The 20,342-nt window shown below is 31.8% G+C and overlaps 1 protein-coding gene across 1 annotated transcript; it reads left to right on the top strand.

Annotated features, from left to right (window-relative positions):
• The first annotated feature begins 770 nt into the window (after positions 1-770).
• On the top strand, positions 771-14,371 carry LOC124361483 (proline-, glutamic acid- and leucine-rich protein 1-like). Its single transcript, XM_046815534.1, has 7 exons — positions 771-986; positions 5,475-5,682; positions 9,394-9,503; positions 11,211-11,282; positions 11,415-11,627; positions 12,680-12,810; positions 14,171-14,371. The coding sequence occupies exons 1-7, from the start codon at positions 873-875 to the stop codon at positions 14,349-14,351; spliced, it is 1,029 nt and encodes a 342-aa protein (XP_046671490.1). The 5' UTR covers positions 771-872; the 3' UTR covers positions 14,352-14,371.
• The last annotated feature ends 5,971 nt before the right edge of the window (positions 14,372-20,342 follow it).

Here is a 20,342-nt window from a genome sequence, read left to right as displayed (position 1 = left end):
CTACATAATAAATAAATTTAATAAAAAAACATTAGTAACAAAACAATTTGGGAAAGAATTAATTTTATAAACCCACCGTGAAAACGAGATTAGGATTCTTCGCCTGAAATAAGTTAAACTAGGTTTGGTTTTAGAAAGATAAAATTAATTAGTTCCTTATTTGAAAAGCTATTTCATATTAAGAAGAATCGGCATCCCCAACATATAAATTTGCAAGATACGTTGCTAATATTATTTCCCTTTTCTTGAGTTCAGGTATTATTTGCTAAATAAACTGCGGATTGATTTATATAATAAAACGGAATAAACTTTATTTTGGATTTCAAGGATGTTCTTACAACATTGTCCCTTATTATAAATACCTGGGAACAGTATCAGACAATTTTTTTTATAACTGAAAACGTAATTAATACGTAAATACTACGTATACATATTAATACCTTAATGCTTATTTACTTTACATTACTTTTACTTTTAAATACTTCAGACTGTATATTGAGTGCTACTTACCTTACCTGTAAAACGATATTCCACAATTCTTATGTCTGTTGTACTTGTGCGATACAACAAGTACAATGCCCCACACTGTACTAATAATACTATAAAACATACATGTTCGTACCTAAAGAAAATCAATAGAAACCTTTAAATATACCCAAGAGAGAAAACAACCACAGAATGAAAAAATCACAGGGAACACCACAGCTAAATGATCAAGTCATAGCCTAAACAAACAAACAAAAAAAAAAGAAAAAAAAGAGAGGCTTACATTCATGTCGCACGTGTTTAATTTTAGGTTATGATGTTTGTTTATCCTAAGTTCAAGTACGAGAAGGAGCTTCATACATAAGTTTAATTTTAATACGTTAAATATGAATAATAATATTGTAGATCTTCTTCAATGTTCTCTAGAGTTTACTCCAAACAATCAGTATTTTAAAGACTTTTTGGAGTCTTGTCTTGAAAATGGAGTTTTTCATAAGAAGGTATGCCTCTTAACTATTTTTACTTAGTATGGTATAATGAACAAATCACTTTTTAACGTAATTATTTGTTTTCATTGAGTATTTTGTATCCTAATTAGAAAATTAAACAAATTTTGGCGGCTTAATAGTTTAATTAAAGTAAAGTAACTTGATGTATAACATAACCTCAATTCCAAAATTTCTTCTCCCTAGATCCCTAAAGAACCACTGGATGATAGTATGTTTAATGAACAGGTTTACTGGGATAGATTACAATAAGGGGACCTGTTTTTTTTATATTGATTATTACAATCATAATATTCATTTATTGAATATGCATTTAGGCTATAAATCATATCAACATATCTATAACCATAATCACAATAATTTTTAATTAAAATAACTAATATAATACACATAGTGATAATGTTATAAATAATAAATGAGCTATAGTGATGAAACGAACTGTTAAAACTGGAAATAATAAAAACTCATAAATAATAATGTTATGATAGCAACATGAAAAAACATTTATAACAGGAAATACGAAATATGCATAATTACTTATATGTGTAGCAATGATTAACCGTTTTCGAGAAGTGTTTAAAACATCTTCTCTAGAAAATCTGTTCTGCATAAATACTCACAGAGATGATCTGCAAGCAGGTCGGTTGATATTCCACTTTTTAACTTTCATTTCACAGTTCTCTATGAGTTTTCAACTGTCTGTTATTATCGAAAAAGTGTTTATAGTTGGTACATGTTAGTTATTGTTAAAAAATCAGTATCTATTAGTTATATCAAAGGGTAGGGTACTATAAGCGGACCCGGTTTTTTATATTGAAATTGGCAAATGATATTACTTAATCATAACCATCGATATAATCAATCGATACTGATTAATTATTTTGAACAATTAACAAATAATCTATATCAACAGCTGTAAACACTTTCATATAATACACGTAGGGTAATTTTTCAATTTTACATAAGTAACATTTGATTATTAAAAATGGCTGTCAATTTTAAAAAAAACTACACGGCATTGCTTTGAAAGGTGATAGGCCTAAGACATGTTTTTCGTGGCTTCAACATGTTGGACTCGTAACGAAAAATCCAGTATGTGAATATTGTTGGAAAGAAACAACTGTAACTGTGAGAGGAGCAAAAATGGTCGTCTTCAGTTTTCCTAGTTTTGGTTATAATAATTTGTTTGATCACTGTAAATATTAAATTCATATTTTAATTTAAAACATATGATTATTATTGAGGACTATAGATACTTTTAAATCGATTGATAGTCTAGGATTTGATATGCGAATATTAGGTATCGATGGTTACATTCTTCTATACAAAAAACCGGGTCCACTTATCGTACCCTAACCAAAAGTTATAATTAAGTAACACCGTTTGTCAATATCAATTTAAAAATACCAGATCCGCTTATCGAACACTACCCGTTTACTGTAGCATGTTTCAACGAGATTCATAGTGCACTTCTAGTTGAAAACCTTTGATTTCACCAAACCTACTCTATACTGCAGTAAAATTAGCGGCTATCAACACAATCAAATTATCGATATTCATGATTATCGAAACTAAAATGTCAAACCAAATTACGTTATAAGTATTTCAAATTACAGTTTAGTTCAAATGTTTTTATGTCTAAAAAATATTAAAAACATCCCTCGAGGTATTATATATCAGTAAAAAATAAAATTCTAAATGGTCTAATCAAGAATGCCTCCGGCCACTACTGCTTTATAGGAAACGTGACTTAAAAAACAAATATTGTAAATTCACCTAACTAAAACTTCCTTCTATCTTTGCAATTTCATTTATAATGTTCTAAAATTCATCATTTTAATACCCTGAAACCTTATATTGTTTTGTTCAGAAAGACAACAGCAATAAGTTAATAAGGTGAATCTCGTTTCCAGTGTGGTAAAAATAAATTTGAAATGATGCATACAAATTTAATCAAACTTTCAACAAACCAATAAATAGTGTAAAAACAAACATAAGTTTAATAAATGTACACAAATAATGTAACTATAACTTCATATGTACTTACATACCTCGTGGTAACTTTCAATCATTTAAATAAAAACATTTCTGGATTTAAAAGTAATACATGATTACACAACAAACTTCTTACAAACAATCTTATTTAGAAAAAAAAAACGCGATCAAATAAAAAGGAATAATTAAATTTCCTAATATTTTTACTGCTCACATAATCCGCAATGAAACAGGTAAAAAATTTTTCAAAACAAATTAACCTTAGAGTCACCACGCAAATTAACCAGAGCAAGTAGACGCGATTCTTGAATAGACTGAACAGACCCGGTAGATGATGTATAACTAAAACGTTCTGACCTCAGAAGCTATCGGGAGCAGATAACTCTCGAAATCATACATAACACAGAAATTATAGATGCACAGAACACAAATATAACCACAAATGTACATTTACATTTCAATTAATAAAAAACAAAGTTGTTTGTGATTTTCACTTTCTAAAACCACATGTTTTTATTCAGGAGGATGAGCAGTATACGTTAATAACGTGAAACTCGTTATTTGCCGGGTTGGTCTTTAATGTCATAGATACCAATGTAACAAATAAAACAGTGTAACATTTTTTTACTTTTTACTAGAAGGTTAAATATGTCTGACAGCTTATGAAACAAGTAACACATCTGAATTGCCATTGTACTTATGCGGCGAGTGCCACTATAGATTTGAATTTGGCGCGTAATCTATCAGTAGCTGCGAACACGATAGCCAGCTGCGCCTACCTTTAGGTTATAGCTTTAACAGTGGGAGTCTCCTACTATCTGGAATTCTACTGGACAGGTTCTGGTAGAATCATTCCTGTCTAGAGTAGCAAGTGACACCATACGAATTATTTTGAATTCATTTTGTACACTATTTTTATTTAATAATGCTACATTTTTTTTTTTTTTCCCCTTGGGGCGGCCTACTGCCATGCACTTAAGCCTCAAGGGCTTTTTGCGCACCCCGGAAACACCATGAGGCCTACCAGTCTACAACTTCAGCAGTTCAACAAACCGCCGAAAACAACCTATCAGGTCCTTCTGGGAAAATTCACCACCCCTGTCCATGCTACCAAAGATGGCATACCGCTCTCTTGCTATTGCATGGCAATCAGGTGCAGTCTTCTCCTGCTCATTACACCTTCCACAGAGCGGATCCTCCTGAAGGATGCCAACTCTGTGTAGATGCTTCCTCAGGTGACCATACCCCCGTAATAAGACCAATGACCTTAGAACACATTGATCTGTTTAATGAGAGAAGGTCCGAAGCCACCTTGGAAGAAGGTGACTGTAATACCATTCTACTCACTCTCAAACTCGGATGCAACCTCCACCTTCTCCCATGCTCTGCGCAAATCCATTTCGAGACAACCCTAGAGGATTCACACCTTGGAACACCACAGAACGGTTGAGGGCCCGTCATAATTGTTGCTGAGCCCTGGTTGGCCAGGGCATCAGCTCTTTCGTTCCCAAGAATCCCCACATGACCAGGAACCCAACAAACGGTTACATTGTTGATTCTGGCAAGGGAGGAAACGGGTCTGATAGCAATCCCAAACCAGTTTGGATTTGATTGCACAGGAATCCAGCGCCTTCAGCGCTGCCTGACTGTCCGTGAAAATGTTAATCGTCTTGCCCCTATATCGCAGACGAAAATTCTCACGAGCACATTCCATAATGGCTGCGACCTCCGCTTGAAATACTGTCGGATACGGACCCATAGGAACCACCAGCTCCCTACATGGTCTCACTCCCAGAATTCCAGCGCCTGTGCCCCTTTTGGTTTTGGAGCCGTCTGTGTACCATTCGAGCTCATTAATAGACGCTGGATATAATTTATTGTAAATAACTATAATTATGTTTTTTTTATTTCATAGTTTAAGTATTTCTAGTCGAAAATTTTGTATCCAGATTCAAATGTGGCAGCCCTACTCTCTCCGTGAAACATATATTTTTAACAATTAATTATTGATTTCATTGTGAAGTGGTGAGAAGTATATTTTATAAATTATATATTTCATATAATTATATCTTATAATTATTACAGTGAAGTGTATTATTACATATGAGTCACTGGTAGCCACTTGCTTACAGTTATTTCTCATGCAGATCACCCTTCACTTGTGTCCAGTTGCATGTTTGGTTTGGCCCTTTTCTTTAAGTATTATTTAATCATCTATCATAAGTTTATAAATGTAAATTGGTTTTTGACCGTTGAAAGGAAATAAATAAATAAGACTTGTGCAGTTGTATCCCTTGTTTGCATTGATTTCATTTTCTATCCCTATCTGGTACATTACTGATTCAGCCTCCTAGCTACTGGTACATGTCATATTTTGGAGGTTTATTTAATATTGTAATTTTAATTCTTCGGTTTACACCTCTGATTTCATTTCTAACAGATTTTGAACATTCACAAATTTTGTAATTTTGTGTGTGATTTTTTCAGGAGAATGCAGAAACCATTATAAAACATATCAACACCAACTTAAATAATTCATTTGACAGAGAAAAAGGTCTTCTCTTACTTATATCTTTCTTACCTCAAATTTCTGTAGAAGTGTTTTCCAACAATGCTTTATCTTGGATGCTTCACTGCAGCAAGTTTATCTACCAAAGATGTGGAGTTATTGACAGTCTTTCAATCAGAGCACTGAGTAAGTTATACGTTAACATTGTATAATCTTAGAAATCCAAATTTTTATTTGGTACTCACTGGCTAAGCAAATTTTTCTATTTATTCCACTTACGAAACACACCTAGTGTTTGCGAGTTTATGTTTGTACAGTAAAAACTCAGTTACCCAAACTCTGGTCAACTGAAACGGTTTTATGAATGATAATGTGTATATTAATAACCAAGTAATATAATTTATACTCAACAACAGAACACTGTGCCAATCCTCCGCCTTTAGGCAGAATAGTGGGCGGATTTGTGTAGCGACTGGCTAGGCAAATAATTTTTCCTTGAGATGATTCACCCTATCTTTGCCTTAACATCCGATGCTGTGTTGTGCCACCTGAGTGCCCGTTGACTCACACTGTTGCTATTAGTCATCTCCCCCACTCCTGCCACCATTCCCATAGTGTACAGAAATCATGTGTGTTTAATTCATTTCCCCTAAACACCCATTTTAATTGGTTATTTTGAGATGTAATTGGGTTTTTTTTTTTTTTTTTTTTTTGCGTTGGGGTATTGGGGTGGATTCACAGATCCTCACACGTCAACCTGAGCTTATTGTGTGCCCCTTTGATGTTAGAGGGGTAAGCCTATCTTTGTGCCCTTAATTAGGCTAAGAAGCTTTTCCCCTATACTAGCATCTGGTTCGTCGCCTGGTTGTTTATCACCGAAAAGAGCCCTTCTCCTTGCTCCCAGTCTCTCACAGTCCAGTATTATGTGTTTTGCAGTCTCTTCAGGCTTATTGCAGAATCTACACTCCGAGTCCTCATTTCGTAAACCTAGAGTGTTTAGGTGTTTCCTGAAGTGGCCGTGTTCAGTGATCAAGGCAATCACTTGCTTAACCTGATCTCTGCCCAGCCCCATCAGCCGTCTGGTGAAGCCGGAGCTAGAATCAGCAAGCAGTCTTTTGCCGAGTGCTTGTCCTTGGTGACTCTGCCACCGCAAGCGGTGTGTCTTCCTGGACCATTTGTTTATACTTTGGTAAGCAGCTGACTTGCTTATACCACAACTCGGTTCTGGACCGGTGTATGGCATGCTTGCTCCGCTTTTGGCAAGCCTGTCGGCGCATTCGTTGCCACCCATGCCTATGTGGCCCGGTACCCAAACCAAGACGTACAAAGTTGCGTGATCCAAGCTTGCAGAGAGTGTTGAAGCACTCCCACACAAGCTTGGATGAAATGCTGTTGGAGTCAAGAGCTTTAAGAGCTGCCTGACTGTCTGACATTATGCAGATGTTCTTTCCTTGGTACCCTCTGGTGAGGCCTAGGTTGGCACAGGCCAGGATACCATAGATTTCAGCTTGAAATATGGAGCAGTTCCGTCCCAAACTGCCGCAAAGGGCAGTTCTAGGGAATTGACTAAACACTCCATATCCAGTTCTGCCCTTAATAAGCGAGCCATCCGTGTACCAGACAAAGCTCTTTCTTATTGTTGGGATGTTATCTTGCGATTTCCACTCATCTCTGGAGTAGAAGTCAACAGAGAATGGCTTATTGAATACGAATTCCGTTCTCATTATGTCTGAGACCATTTCGAGAATAGCGTTTGGGTTTACAGCTTCGGTGATGGTGCCATGGCCCGTTTTAGACGTGCCATTCCTCCACAAGTCAGCAACCATCAGCCGATAAGCTGACTTACGCGCTTCAGCTTTTATATAGACATCAAGAGGTAGAAGTCCTAAAGCCACCTCGAGGGTCGCTGAGGGACTGCTCCTAAATGCTCCGGTTGCAAAGATTGTGCCAAGCCTTTGTAAGCTTTCGAGCTTGGCTTTAGCAGTTACCTGATTCACCTTTGTCCACCAGACTAATGAACCATAAGTGATTTGAGGCCTTACAACTGCTTTGTAAAGCCATAGCGCTATATGGGGTTTTATGCCCCATGAGATTCCTGCAAGTCTCCTGGACGTCATGAGCGCCCACTTTGCTTTGTGCAGGATATTGTTAAGATGATCATTCCACGTAAGCTTATGGTCTAGAGTCAGTCCTAAATATTTGACTGTCTTTGACCACTCAAGCTGTGTGGATGCGAGTTTCAGCCTGGAAAGAGACTAGGTTCTTTTTCCTAGTGAATGGTACAACTACTGTCTTAGAGGGATTTACTTTCAGTCCCTCTCCATGACACCAGTTGTGTAAATGTTGAAGGTTGGTATTCATGATATCAACAACAACATTTGTATGTTTTCCCTGTACCATAAGGACTATGTCGTCTGCATATCCTTGGACATAGATTCCATTGTTAGTAAGGTCCTCAAGTAGACCATCTACTACTAGATTCCACAGTAGAGGTGACAGGATGCCTCCTTGAGGGCATCCCCTTGTGGGTGCGATCACAAGCGATTCTTCATTGAGATCGGCCCTGATCCGTCTGGAGCACAGCATGGCCCTAAGCCACCGGCACAGAGCTGGCTCTGTAATTGGGTTAAATGAGAAATAGGTAATCTGAAATGGCTATTCCTCCATTTGTTTCGGTTAACTGGAGTTTTACTGTAAATAAAGTAATCTATTCAATGCTGTAGTGAATAAATTATTTAATTAGTGCAGTGAATGGATATCATTTGCATCTTCAATGTATATGAAATAATTAATAATTAAATATATTTTATATACTTAGAGAGTGTTTTGAGGCATTGGGTCCTGAAAGTCTCATGAAAGAATGTTTATTTGCATAATCTTTCATCAGTTATCGTTCCTTCATTGTAATATTCTAATAAAATATTATTTCACTATGTGTTAAATATAACTAAACATTTTTATTACATTTGACTTTACAGGCTTCAATCGAGGTAATCAGGTTTAATGCTATTTTTAAACAATACATGTAATTTTTGGCTTCAGTATTTCTGTTCCTTTAGTAATAGCTAACCCCTAATTTTTAGTTATGAATTAGTCAGTATCATTGAGAACTTTAGTGAAGATGCCAATATAAAACTCTAGAAGTCTTAAAAGATTTAAAAGTTATGAAAAAAGGTTCATTTTTATATATTTGCTCTCACCTTGTCAAAATAGCTGAGCGTTCATATTGAACTCTAAACATCATTCTTAACTTCTATACAAGTATATCTGGATGGTAAGTATTTAGGCAAAACCATATCTCTAATTTTGTCCTTATTGGAGCTGAGCACATACATGTCCAAATATTTATCTATGTAAAATTTGGATAGTAACAAATGCATCCCAGAAAACCAGGTATTTAGAGCATTATATAGTTTTTATTGTATGCAGTGCTTAATTACATAAGCCCTATTTATATATAATTGTAACAACTTCACTGTAGGCCTACATTTTAAAATCTAGTAATGATTGAACTCACACTATTAACCAATACTTTTTCAAGACAGAGTTTTATGTTTTTTGTTCTTGTGGAGGATAGTTTAAGTGTTTAACATTTTATTCATATATATATATATATATATATATATATTATATATATATATATATATATAATATATATATATATATATATATATATATATATATATAACATATATATATATATTTAAATTTATCATTTGTATTTTTTTCAAGTAGCTCTATTTAATTCTAGACTTCACTTTTTGTTTATTTCATTAATTGTCAGAAATATGATACTGTATGGAATTATGAATAATCATTAATATACTCTTTGTGATAATTATGTTATGTAATATTTTATTTATTTGAAAGTTATTTTATTAAAAACCTTTGTTGCAGCAAAGCTGATTAAGTTGTCTGTGAAGTTTCCAGAAGTGAATAAAGAGACTGCTAAACAGATTGTTCCAAGATTTTTATTGGAAAATGTGAAGCATAAAACGAATATTCAGGTAAATCTAAGAAACAAGTACAAGTTATGAGATATGTTGTTCATGCACAAAAAATAACTAATTAGAACAATCTTGTATAGATAAACTGATCGCAAGGAATTCAACGCAAAAGCAAATATATTAGCTGCCGCGTGCAGGAGGGACTCTCCAGGGATGAGAGAGTAGCGCACAGAGGTGGGGAGTGGGACGAGCATTTCCTTGTTTCCATTTACCAGCTTTGTGGTTTGTGTCTCGCTCGCGCTGTTTCGTTTACACTGCAGATACTTACCTGTTCTATAACTATATTGTATTATTGTATGTAGGCCTATACAAATGTCATAGTTCAAGTATAAAATGTTAATTGAACAGACTAATGTATCCATAGACGTATCCAGGAAGCTTGCGTTTTGGTGTGAGGTTAGCCGCAGTGGCAGTGGCCAGGTCAGGGGGATAAAGCGAGTGGGTGAGCACCGAGCAGTGGTGGAGAGACTGGGATAGCACAACATCACAGCGGCAGAGAGATATTTACTCCACCTTGAGCGAACAAAGACGATGTTGTTATGCTCTGATAGTCATGGAAGAGACTTAATTTGGAACATAAATCAGTGTCAAAAACTTTATGACAGTGTAGGATTTGTAAGACCAAGAGGTAAAGCTGAACAGGTACTTAATAAAGAAAACATCTGTGATGGTATTGAGAGTAAAGACGATATTCTAATTTTATTATGTGGTACGAATCTTTAAAAACTTGTGACTAAAGTTGTTTTGAAAGTACTTGTTAATTTTTATTTTTTATGTATGGTAATTTTATTTAAGACTATTTTAGTATACTTTTGCCTAAATTATAGAAAATAAAATAAAAAAAACAAGTTTTTAATCATAATTTATCAAATAAAAAATCAACGGTAATTTTACTAATCTTGTATTATGTTACAATAATTCACATGAGCATCAAGAACAGTGATTGTGTCATTAATCTATGTTACATAATAAAACAATGGACAATTACTTAACAATACAAATTTGTTAAATAATGGAAGTATTAAAATCAATAAAATAATTAAAAATGTGCTTGTAATTAGCAAATTACATAGCTTGTTTTATTTTTTAATGGATAATAGAATAAAAAGTCAGAGGTTTAGATCAAAATATAAAAGAAAAATCATTATTGAAAAACTTGTCTCCAACTTTCAAATTCTTCGATTTTGTAGCAGGTTTGGTCTTGTTATTATTATAATAAAGGATTTTCATCTCTCCAACAAGTTTGTGTTACCTCTTTCAGTGAAAAGCAAGGTTTGTTTTTTTTTTTTGTCCTGTTAAATTTTGACAGTGTTTTCTACTTAACATTTCACAACTTTAGAGACCAAGATGGGACTTTATGCTGCTTTAAAGACCAGTGGGGCGTAGCCTGGAGGGATTTTCAAAATAAGAATAGGCCTATCTATATTCATACTAGGCACCGTAAGAATATTAATATAAAATTTCAGTACAATTTGTTGAATTGTTTATGCGTGAAAGCAAAACAAAGGGACTTTTGCATTTATAATATTACTAGGATTGGAATGTAAGTGTAAAAACATTACAGAAATCTAGTTCAGCAGTTGAGAATGGAAACAAGACAGTTAATTTACATAATGTATTCTAGGAGTTACATCATATTGTAAGTATAGTAATCTAATTGACATGGTCTTTTAATGGATTTGAAAGTATCAACATTATGTGTTCCAGGTTTCTGTAGAACTTCTAGAGTGTCTGCAAGCTTGTATGTCTCAGTATTCAGGCCCCTCGGGTGAATTCAAAGTACGTTTATTTCTTTATATAACAAAGTTTGTAATTAACAATTTTAAATGTTGACTTAGTTTCTTATACGTGTCAAATCCGATATAGACATTAAAGGAGAGCAATAAAAGTACGTATTGTTTCTTGTTACAGACTGACATATTGAAGCTGCTGTTGAGAACTGTCGAAGGGAAGCCAGCTGTGGTGGGAGTGGCGGCACGATGTGTACCACTGCTAGCTAGGCTGGGAGGTGGGGGAAAGCAAGGTGCAACGTACAAGACATCATGGCAGCAGCAACAGTTATCTCTTATCACACTATTGCACTCTCTCCTCAATAAGATATACGACCATATCGACTGTGTCATGGTATGAATGGCCACAGACTACTGTAGAGGTTATTTCATGCAGCTGATCATTCTTCATTATGTTACACATGTTTTTATATTCAAACCCAAAGACTGTGTACACTTTTAAACCCAAATCAACAAGTAAATCTCATTTACCCTAATGTATAATTTCACAGTGGCTATAAATTATTTATATATAATTTTATATAAAATACAAATTATATATACAAATTTTTATTTTTATTTACTTTTGTTTATTATCATCTTACTTTTACATAATTATTGGTTTGATTTTGTGTAAAGATTTTAAATTTTCTTAGATACTCAGATGGGTGAACACGATTTCCATCCCCATCCAAAGGATACATGGTGTGTAGGGTTGTTAAAAACATCTTGTTAAAAATAGGCTATATGGCCATGTTTGTGATACAAGTATTTTGAAGAAGACTTCTGATTCACTGCTACTGCAGCATGCACTGCGAAGTATTTCTTCTGAAACCTTATTCTAGGCGAGTGTTGCAGAAAGAAATGTTCTTTTTAAATAGCCAATAAAAACAAGGAAACTTGAAAAACCACAGAATTGAAAAAGTGTAAGCAACGTTGACTATTTTTAATAATACATAATGAGGAGGGTAGTTCAAGATTTTTGTTTTGTTATAAAAGAAGTATTCTGTAAGTGCAAAATTAAAGGAAGTTTAAGGGAGAAGAGTGGTTTTAAGGGCTCAAAGAATTCACTTGGAAGTACTCCCAAAAGTAATATATAAAATACAAAATATGTAGTGACAGAAGGCAATGGAACAAAGAGACATTGCTACAGCTAGTGATGTTTTTTGTGAAAAATACATAACGACAGAAAAGGCAAACCAGCTGTAAACCTTGTTCAATCAAAATTACAGTAGAGATTTTATCTGTCAAGATTCAAAACCAAAAGATGGTTTCTTGTTTGCCCTCGCCATACTAATATCGGCCATGGAATATCAGGAACTTGTTTCAAAATCTGGCCTTCACTTGCCAGTTCTGTTTTAGTTATCTATAGATGTCATCATTGATGTCAAATTGTGTTGATTGCAGATTGCAGAGTCGACATCACAAGGTGAGCTGCTAGAGTTGGAATCTGTAAATGAAAAAAATGTGCTGTTAAGAACTCAGAGACTAGCAGCGCAGTTCTCATCAGTGAGTCAGTTCCTGCAATGTATGCTGTTGTAAGTGAAACTGTTGTGCTTTCTTTGCTGTTGTAAGTAAAACTGTCGTGCTTTATACATGTGAGTTGTGAACAGTCTTAGAAACACCTTGATTACTTACAATACACATTTACATCGGAATGTAGTCTATATTAAAATGTATTAAACTGCTTTACTTAACAAACCTGAATTGTTATATGATGAATTAAAGTCATGATGCACTGGGAGACAGTGTCATAGTGAGCTTCCATGAATGTTCCCCTTCATGACATGTGTATATGTGCTGAATTGATGAAAATGTGTGTAGAAGCTTCATATTGGCTATCAGTTATCACTATATCTCAAGAACTTAAGGGCGAGAATAAAACTTAATGATGTGATCATGGTTTAAATCCAGTAGAGGGAGTTTGTTTTGTTACTATTTTTTCAAAGCAATTTTGAATTCTCAGTTATTATAATAGGTTTTGTGCCAAACATATTTATTTTTCGACACTATTAGTCATGTATAAAGTCGTATCCATAATATTTTTAATGAAAAGTTAATCATACATCTAGGTAATGTTAGGATCGGCTTAGATCTAAATTTATATAACTTGTACTTTACAATACAATACAAAGTATACACACAAATTATCAATACTTTGACCAGTATTCCAATAATTTTACAATTTTGTCTAATTTAATCAGTTTTAACATTGAATAAATACCTTTTCACTTAGGTAGGTTCACTTCTCACTGTTTTATACCTTTCAGTTGAAACTACACTGGTACAGCAAAACCAATGTTTCACTTAAATCTGAGTAATCCTATGGACATCAATAACCACAAATGTCGAGATAATGGGGTGCAAGACCTGCTTGTAGACTTTAGACACAAAACCTTGAGATTAAGTTTCAGAATTTCAAGACTACTTTTCTTTTAGTTGTGTCGGATGACATTTTGGTGAGATTCTGTTGGATGATATCTATTTTTATTATTATAAAACTTTAATGTTACATATTTTGAAAGTATGTTGTGGTGGTTATACAATTATTCAACCCAACTTGGGACTATTGTAAAGGCAGTGTAGTTTTTTAGGACTAAGGATTTTTTTAGGATTATTTTTAGGGATTTATAGTTAAAATGAACCTAAAATTAGTTTGGTGTCTGGTGTGATTGGGTTATGTAACTGATGATGACTCCCAGTACTCACTTTGACAGAGACCAATTTGTTTACATCAAATCAGTGTTTCTAGCTATGTCCAAACTGACTAGGATATCTTACTACTGAATTGTATCCTCTAAAACCCCAAATATAAAATAACTGTACAATAAAGATATGTATAAGATCGACTGTTACAGTTTATTTTAATGTAATAATATGATGTTTATGTTGTTTCAGAGAAGAATTCCCTGTTGCCAAGGCAGTAGCACCCAATGCCATTCTGGATGTGATAACTCATGCTCAAAAGCCAACACATGCTTCACTCGGCTCATCCTTAGAAGCCCTTGCTGTCATGTCTGTCTTACCTTCTATTCAAGTGGCTGCCATGCGACTTCTGGAATCTTTAGTTCTGTGGTAAAACATTACACAAGTGTAATATAGTAAAAGTAATTAAATCATAATTTCTTTAAAGTATACATTCATTGACAGTGTGAGAAGTTTTAGTCATTAATATGAAATATAAAAATATAAAGTAATTATTATAAAAATCCAATAAATACAGTTACAAAGAGTTAAAAAATAAATGTAGATATATTAAAACTTGTCATTTTGTGAAGGATTTTGTAAAAAGTGAGTTATAAAACTTATTATTAAACCCCCAAATTTTTAAGTAATTGTTTTAATATGTCCTCATTTTATCATACAGTTAAAGTTATATGACACAGTGGTTATCAATGTTTTGCTTAACATGAAAAAGTCAACAGTAGAAAACATATTTCTGGACCATGTATTATAATATTAAAATTCTGTGTTGGGAGTTATATAATATCAGGATTGTTAAAAGTATATATTATAAAGTTTTTCAAATCAAGAAAATTATGGTATGCAATGGTCCATAAAGTGGGCACAAAACACAATTCATAACAACAGGATTTCACAATCATTGCGAAGTATAATAATGATATTCAAGACTAACGAAAGTTAAGTAAAACCAATTAGTAGCATTACTACCTTAGTATAGTTTTAGATTCTCAAATGTAGCAGTTATTGTTATTTTATTGTTTTAATATAGTAAAGAAAAACAATTTTATTTTTCAAAAAATTTAATTCTTGATCAGGATTGTTTTTAAATAGGTATAGTGATTTATGTGGTAATTAAAATTACATAATTTTGTAAGACTATAGCTTGGCTCAGGGAGCGAGCAATTTTATCACCTACAAACAAATAAGTAAATATTTTTTATTCTTTCAAAAATTGATTTATATATTTGTTTTATATAATTTTATATATATCACAAACAAACATACTAGTCGGTAGATACTGATGAGGCAGTTCATTTTCCTACAAAATTCCTGGTTTCCTTGCATCTCTCTGGAATACATCCGCATAGATGTTTTTGAAAATAAGGTGTCCCATCATTTTGCTACGTAACCTTAATCTCCCTAAATTATGTAATTGTACTCAATTACAGGTAAAATCTTTAAAACCCCACAATAATATGCACAGATAGAATGCACAATACTCACTAGATATGGTAATGGAGAATTTATTTGGAGTTCTCGGATTCCTTTAATCCCTACAGACTTACCTTTCCAATTTTTTAAGCAGCTGCAATTTCCTGTAAAGTTGTCTTTTTCAATGACCATTAACCCTTTGACCGCCGTGAGCCACTATAGTGGCTCGCTGTATGCGGTACCTTGAGCGCTGCGGGCCACTATAGTGGCTCGCCGTATGCGGTACCTTGAGCGCCGCGGGCCACTATAGTGACTCTGTGAACTTTACGTCTTTGTCCTTATAGTTTAAACAAAATATATATAAAATATATTTATATCAACTTTGAATTGTATTGCTCTGCTTCATTTCAACTATAAAATATTGATATTTACTTGTTTCTATAGTAACAAGTGTATCTTCATCCTACAGCGGAATTTTTGAAATTTTTTGAATTTTACTTAAATTACATTATTTTATGCAATTTCTGTGGAATATATTTGTAACTTTTAGTATATGCTCAAAACAATACGTACTTTTAGGTTAAAAAACATTATTTGAGCCCAAGTTACTTATTCAGTGTGTTTTTGGACCTCAAACTTAAGATTTTTTATTTTTTTAAAACCCCCTCCACTCGTAAAAAAAAATTTTTTTTTCATATTTTTAAAACCCCTTTTTAAAAACAAACAAAAATAAAAGGGTATAAAATTTTAAATTTTTTTTAAATTTTAATTTTGGAATAAAAATTTTTTGGGGGTTTACCCCCTAAAAGTTTTATAAACCCCTGGGGGGTTTTGGGTTAAAAATCTAGGTAAACCAATTTTTTTTCAGGTTTTTAATTTTTAAAAAAGTTTTCCCCCCCTGGCACCCCAATTGCTTCAAACCCCCCCAGGGGGGCCCTTTAAATTTTTTTTGGTTTTTGGCCCCGCAAAAAATGATTTTTTGGTTTTGGCTTTCCTTTTTTTTTCTTTTGAAAGGAAAGGAAAACCCCCTTAAACTCCAAAATTTTGGGTTCAAAGCCCACGGGTTTTCAAAATAGGGTTTTCTGAAATTTGGTAAAATTTTGAATTTTTTTTTTAAAAATTTTTGGTTATTTATTTGAAAAAGAAAGTAAAATATTTTTTCATTGGGAAAAATTTTGTTTTACAATTTTAAATTTCAAATTTTTTTGTAGGGCCAATAATTTGGGTTTTTTTTCCCCCGAAAAATTTTATTGTTTGAAAGTTTTTGGGAAGTTTATTAAAATTTGCTCTTCTTGAGATTGGGTTTTTTTTTTAAAATTTGAAAATTTTTTTCAAAATTTATAAACCCCCCAAAAACCCACCGGGGAACTAAAATAAAATTTGTTTTTAAGAAAAATTAGGTCTTTGTTTTTATATTTTTCAATTTTTTTGTTTTTTTATGGTGTTGGAGAAGCCCCAATCAAATTTCAGTTTAAAAATTTTCAAAAATTTTTTGAATTCCCCCAAAAATTTTTAATTTGTATATTTTAAAAATTAAAACAAAAATTTTTTTTTAAATTTTTTTCTTAAAAAAAAGGCAAACCCAAAAACAGAAATGAATTGGGGGGATTAAAAAATTTAACTTGTAAATTTTTTAACCTAATAAAATTCAAATTTTATAGAAAAAAACCGATTTTAAATGGTTTTCAAAAATTTAAACCCCAAAAAAAATTTTTTTTTGAAATAACCCTTTTAAATTAAAATTTTAACCCAAAACCATTTTTTTCTCCCAACTACAATAAATTTAAAAAAAATTCTCTGAAATTTGGTAAAAAGGTTTAAATTTTTTTTAATTTCCTGGTTCCTTTTTGCGTGTTAGGGGAAATTGGGAAGGAGAACAAAAAGCCACCCAAAATTATTTTAAAAAAAATTTCCCCGGAAAAAAAAACAAAAAAGGTTTAAAATTTTTTTCCCCTCCTAAAATAAAAATTTGGGGTTTTTTTTTTCAGTGGAAAAAATTTTAAAGATTAAAAAAATTTATTTTTAGAAAAAAATTTTTTCCAAATTCCCGATAGATTGTTTTAGGGGTTTTGCTTTTTTTTTTTTTTCCAAAAAATTTTTTTTTTTGAAAAAAAAAAAAATTTAAAAATTCGAAAAAAAACACATTAAAAAAATTTGGAAAAAAATTAACTTTAAAAGGGTTTTTTAAAATTTTTTGGGTCCCCTTAATTCCCCCAAAAGTTTAAAGGAAATTTTTAAAAAATGGGTCCCTTTAAAAAAAAGGTATTAATACAACCTTTTTTTTGGTTGGGCTTCAAAAAATTTCCCTTTCACTTTTAAAATTAAAAGTTTTAACCCTTTTTTAAAATTTAAAATTTGATTTTTTTTAATTAAAATTGTTTAAAATTTTTTAAATTTCCGCAAAATTTGAATTGAAGGTGTTCTTTATTTTTTACAATCAGCTAATTCCCCAAAGGTCCTTGAAATTTTTTTTGGAAACTGATAAATGGAAAAGCAAAATAAATAAGCAGCCACCCAATTTTTTTGTTCAGGCCCCCGGTCTTTTATTGTTTCCTGAGAAAAGGGCCTTCAAACCAATTGGCATTTTTTTAGGGCGGTTTTTAAAAAAAAAGTAAAGTATATAATTAAACCCTTTTTAAACAAACCAAAATTTTTTTTTGCAATGGGAACGATTTTTGGGAAAACATCCAAAAGGGGTTTGAATTTTTTAAATTTTTGAATCAAAAGGGACATTTACAAAAAATTAAAAAAAAAAAAAAAAAATGTTAATTTTTTAATCAATGAAAACACTTTCCCTCAAAAAAAAAAAAAAAAATTTAAAACCACTTTAAAAAATTTAAAAATTATGTTTTTTTGTTTTCAGCCGGGTAAATTTTGCCCTGGAAGGATCTCAGTGCCCCAAAAACTGGCGGTTTTTCCCCAACCGAAGGCCCCGCAGGACGGGGCCTTTTTTAAAGGGTTTTTTTTTAAAATTTTAAAAGGGAAAAATAAATTTTAAAAAATTTTTGATTTAACTTTTAAAGGAAATTTACCAAAAAGGGGTTTTTACTTAGAAATCAACCGGGTTTGCACAAACCCTTTTAATTTTGGCCGTTTTTTCTTGGGAAAATTTAAAAAAAAGAGTTCCCAAAAATATGGAAAAATTTAACAATTAAATTTTTTTGAAATTTTTATCGGGGTTTTTTGGTATTGCCCCGGATATTTTCCAAACGTTTTTTAATTACCGGCAACGGTTGTTTTGAAACCCAAAAAATTTTTTTAACCAACATAAAGAATAAAGAATTTTTTTGTGTTTTTAAATTTTTTTGGAAAAGGTTTTGTGGCAAAAAAATTAATTTAATTTTTGTTTGGAAAAGTGTTTTTTTTATTTTTGTTTTTGTTTTAAAATCATTTTTTGTTAGGCCTAATAATTTGGATTTTAACCCAAATTTGAAAAATATTATTTAAAAATTTTTTGGGAAGAACCTTTTCAAATTGGCCCTTTTAAAATCAAAGTCTGTTTTTATAAATTTAATAAGAAAAATTTTTTTAAACAAAAATTTATTGAACCCTAAAAACGGAGGTCACAGTTTTTTAAAAAATTTAAACATTCCGAAAATTAAACGGAGGGGAAACCTCTTTGTAACAGTTTTTTACAGTTTAAAATGGATTTTTTTTGGTTTTGGACCCCAAAGGAACAGTAAGGGGGCCCCAAAAAAAAATTTTTCTGACTAAATTTCTTAAAAAAGTTTAATTTTATTTGGAAGTTAATTTTTAAAAAAAAATTGGTAAAATTAAATTTAATAGGCCTTTAAAGAAAAATTATTTTTTAAATTTTTATCCTTCATTAAAAAAAGGGAAAACTGTTTACCCCCCTTTCCAAATTTTAAGCATCATTTAAATTTTTTTTAAAATAAAATTTAACCCCCCCGAAAGGTTTCATCCCCCATAAAAACCATTTTGAAGGAAATAAAAAGGGGGTTTTTTTTGGGTTAAAAAATTTAAAACAAAAAAGTAAATCAAAAACAAAATTTTTTCTAAAATTCCAAAATTTTTTCTTAAAAGTTTTCTTTTAGGGCCAAAAACCCCTTTTTTCTTCATTCTATGAAAAAAATTTTTTTAAAAATAAATTCTTAAAAAGAGAATTTGGTCCCATAGAAATTTCCTTTAAAATTTTTTAATTATCTGGATGAACCGGGCCCCTGAATTTTTAAAAAGCCTGGGCCAGGGGAAACAAAGAAAAAAAGGGTTTTGGGCCCTGGGTGTTTCTTTCAAAAGTTAAAAATTTTTAACCCCCACCAAAAAAAAACACCTGTAAATGAAAAAACAAAAAAAAGTTAAAATTTTTTCATTTTAATAATTTTTTTTTAAAATTTTTAAAAAAAGTAATAAATAAAAGTTTAAAATTTAAAAATTTTTTTAAAAAATTTTTTTGTTTAAAATGGGAAAATTTAAAGATGGGTGAAGGGTGTTTAAAATTTTTCTTTTTACCAAAAAATTTTTAAACAAAAGAGTTTTGTTTTAATTGAATTTTTTTTAAAAATAAACCAAAATTTTTTTTAAAAACCGAAAAAATTTGGGACCCAAAACCCTACAAACCAAAATTTTGAAAATAAAAAATCCCCAAAAATCAGTTTCTCCCAATTTCCCTTTTTTTTTTAAAAAAATCTTTTTAGTAGTCACTATGAAATAATCAGTGGCTGTGCATTTTTGAGGCGCATGTTTATGTATGGCACTGTTTTTTGAACAGAATCAAGAGATTATTACGAATAATTTTGTTTTCTCAACTCAAAAACATGTTTTATAAGATTTATTAGCCAAGCTTATTCACCTAAGGAAGTGAAAAATGGTCTCGTCATTTATGCTTACCCGTCTAACACGATAATATACTGATCTAGAGATTTGAAATTATAGCATTAAGGGTGCTATTTTTTATATAGACAAAATGGAGTTCGATGATCCATAAGAATAGATA

This window comes from Homalodisca vitripennis, chromosome 4, assembly GCF_021130785.1.
Source record: "Homalodisca vitripennis isolate AUS2020 chromosome 4, UT_GWSS_2.1, whole genome shotgun sequence".
Lineage (NCBI taxonomy): Eukaryota > Metazoa > Arthropoda > Insecta > Hemiptera > Cicadellidae > Homalodisca > Homalodisca vitripennis.
This window is presented reverse-complemented; position numbering and strand designations above follow the sequence as displayed.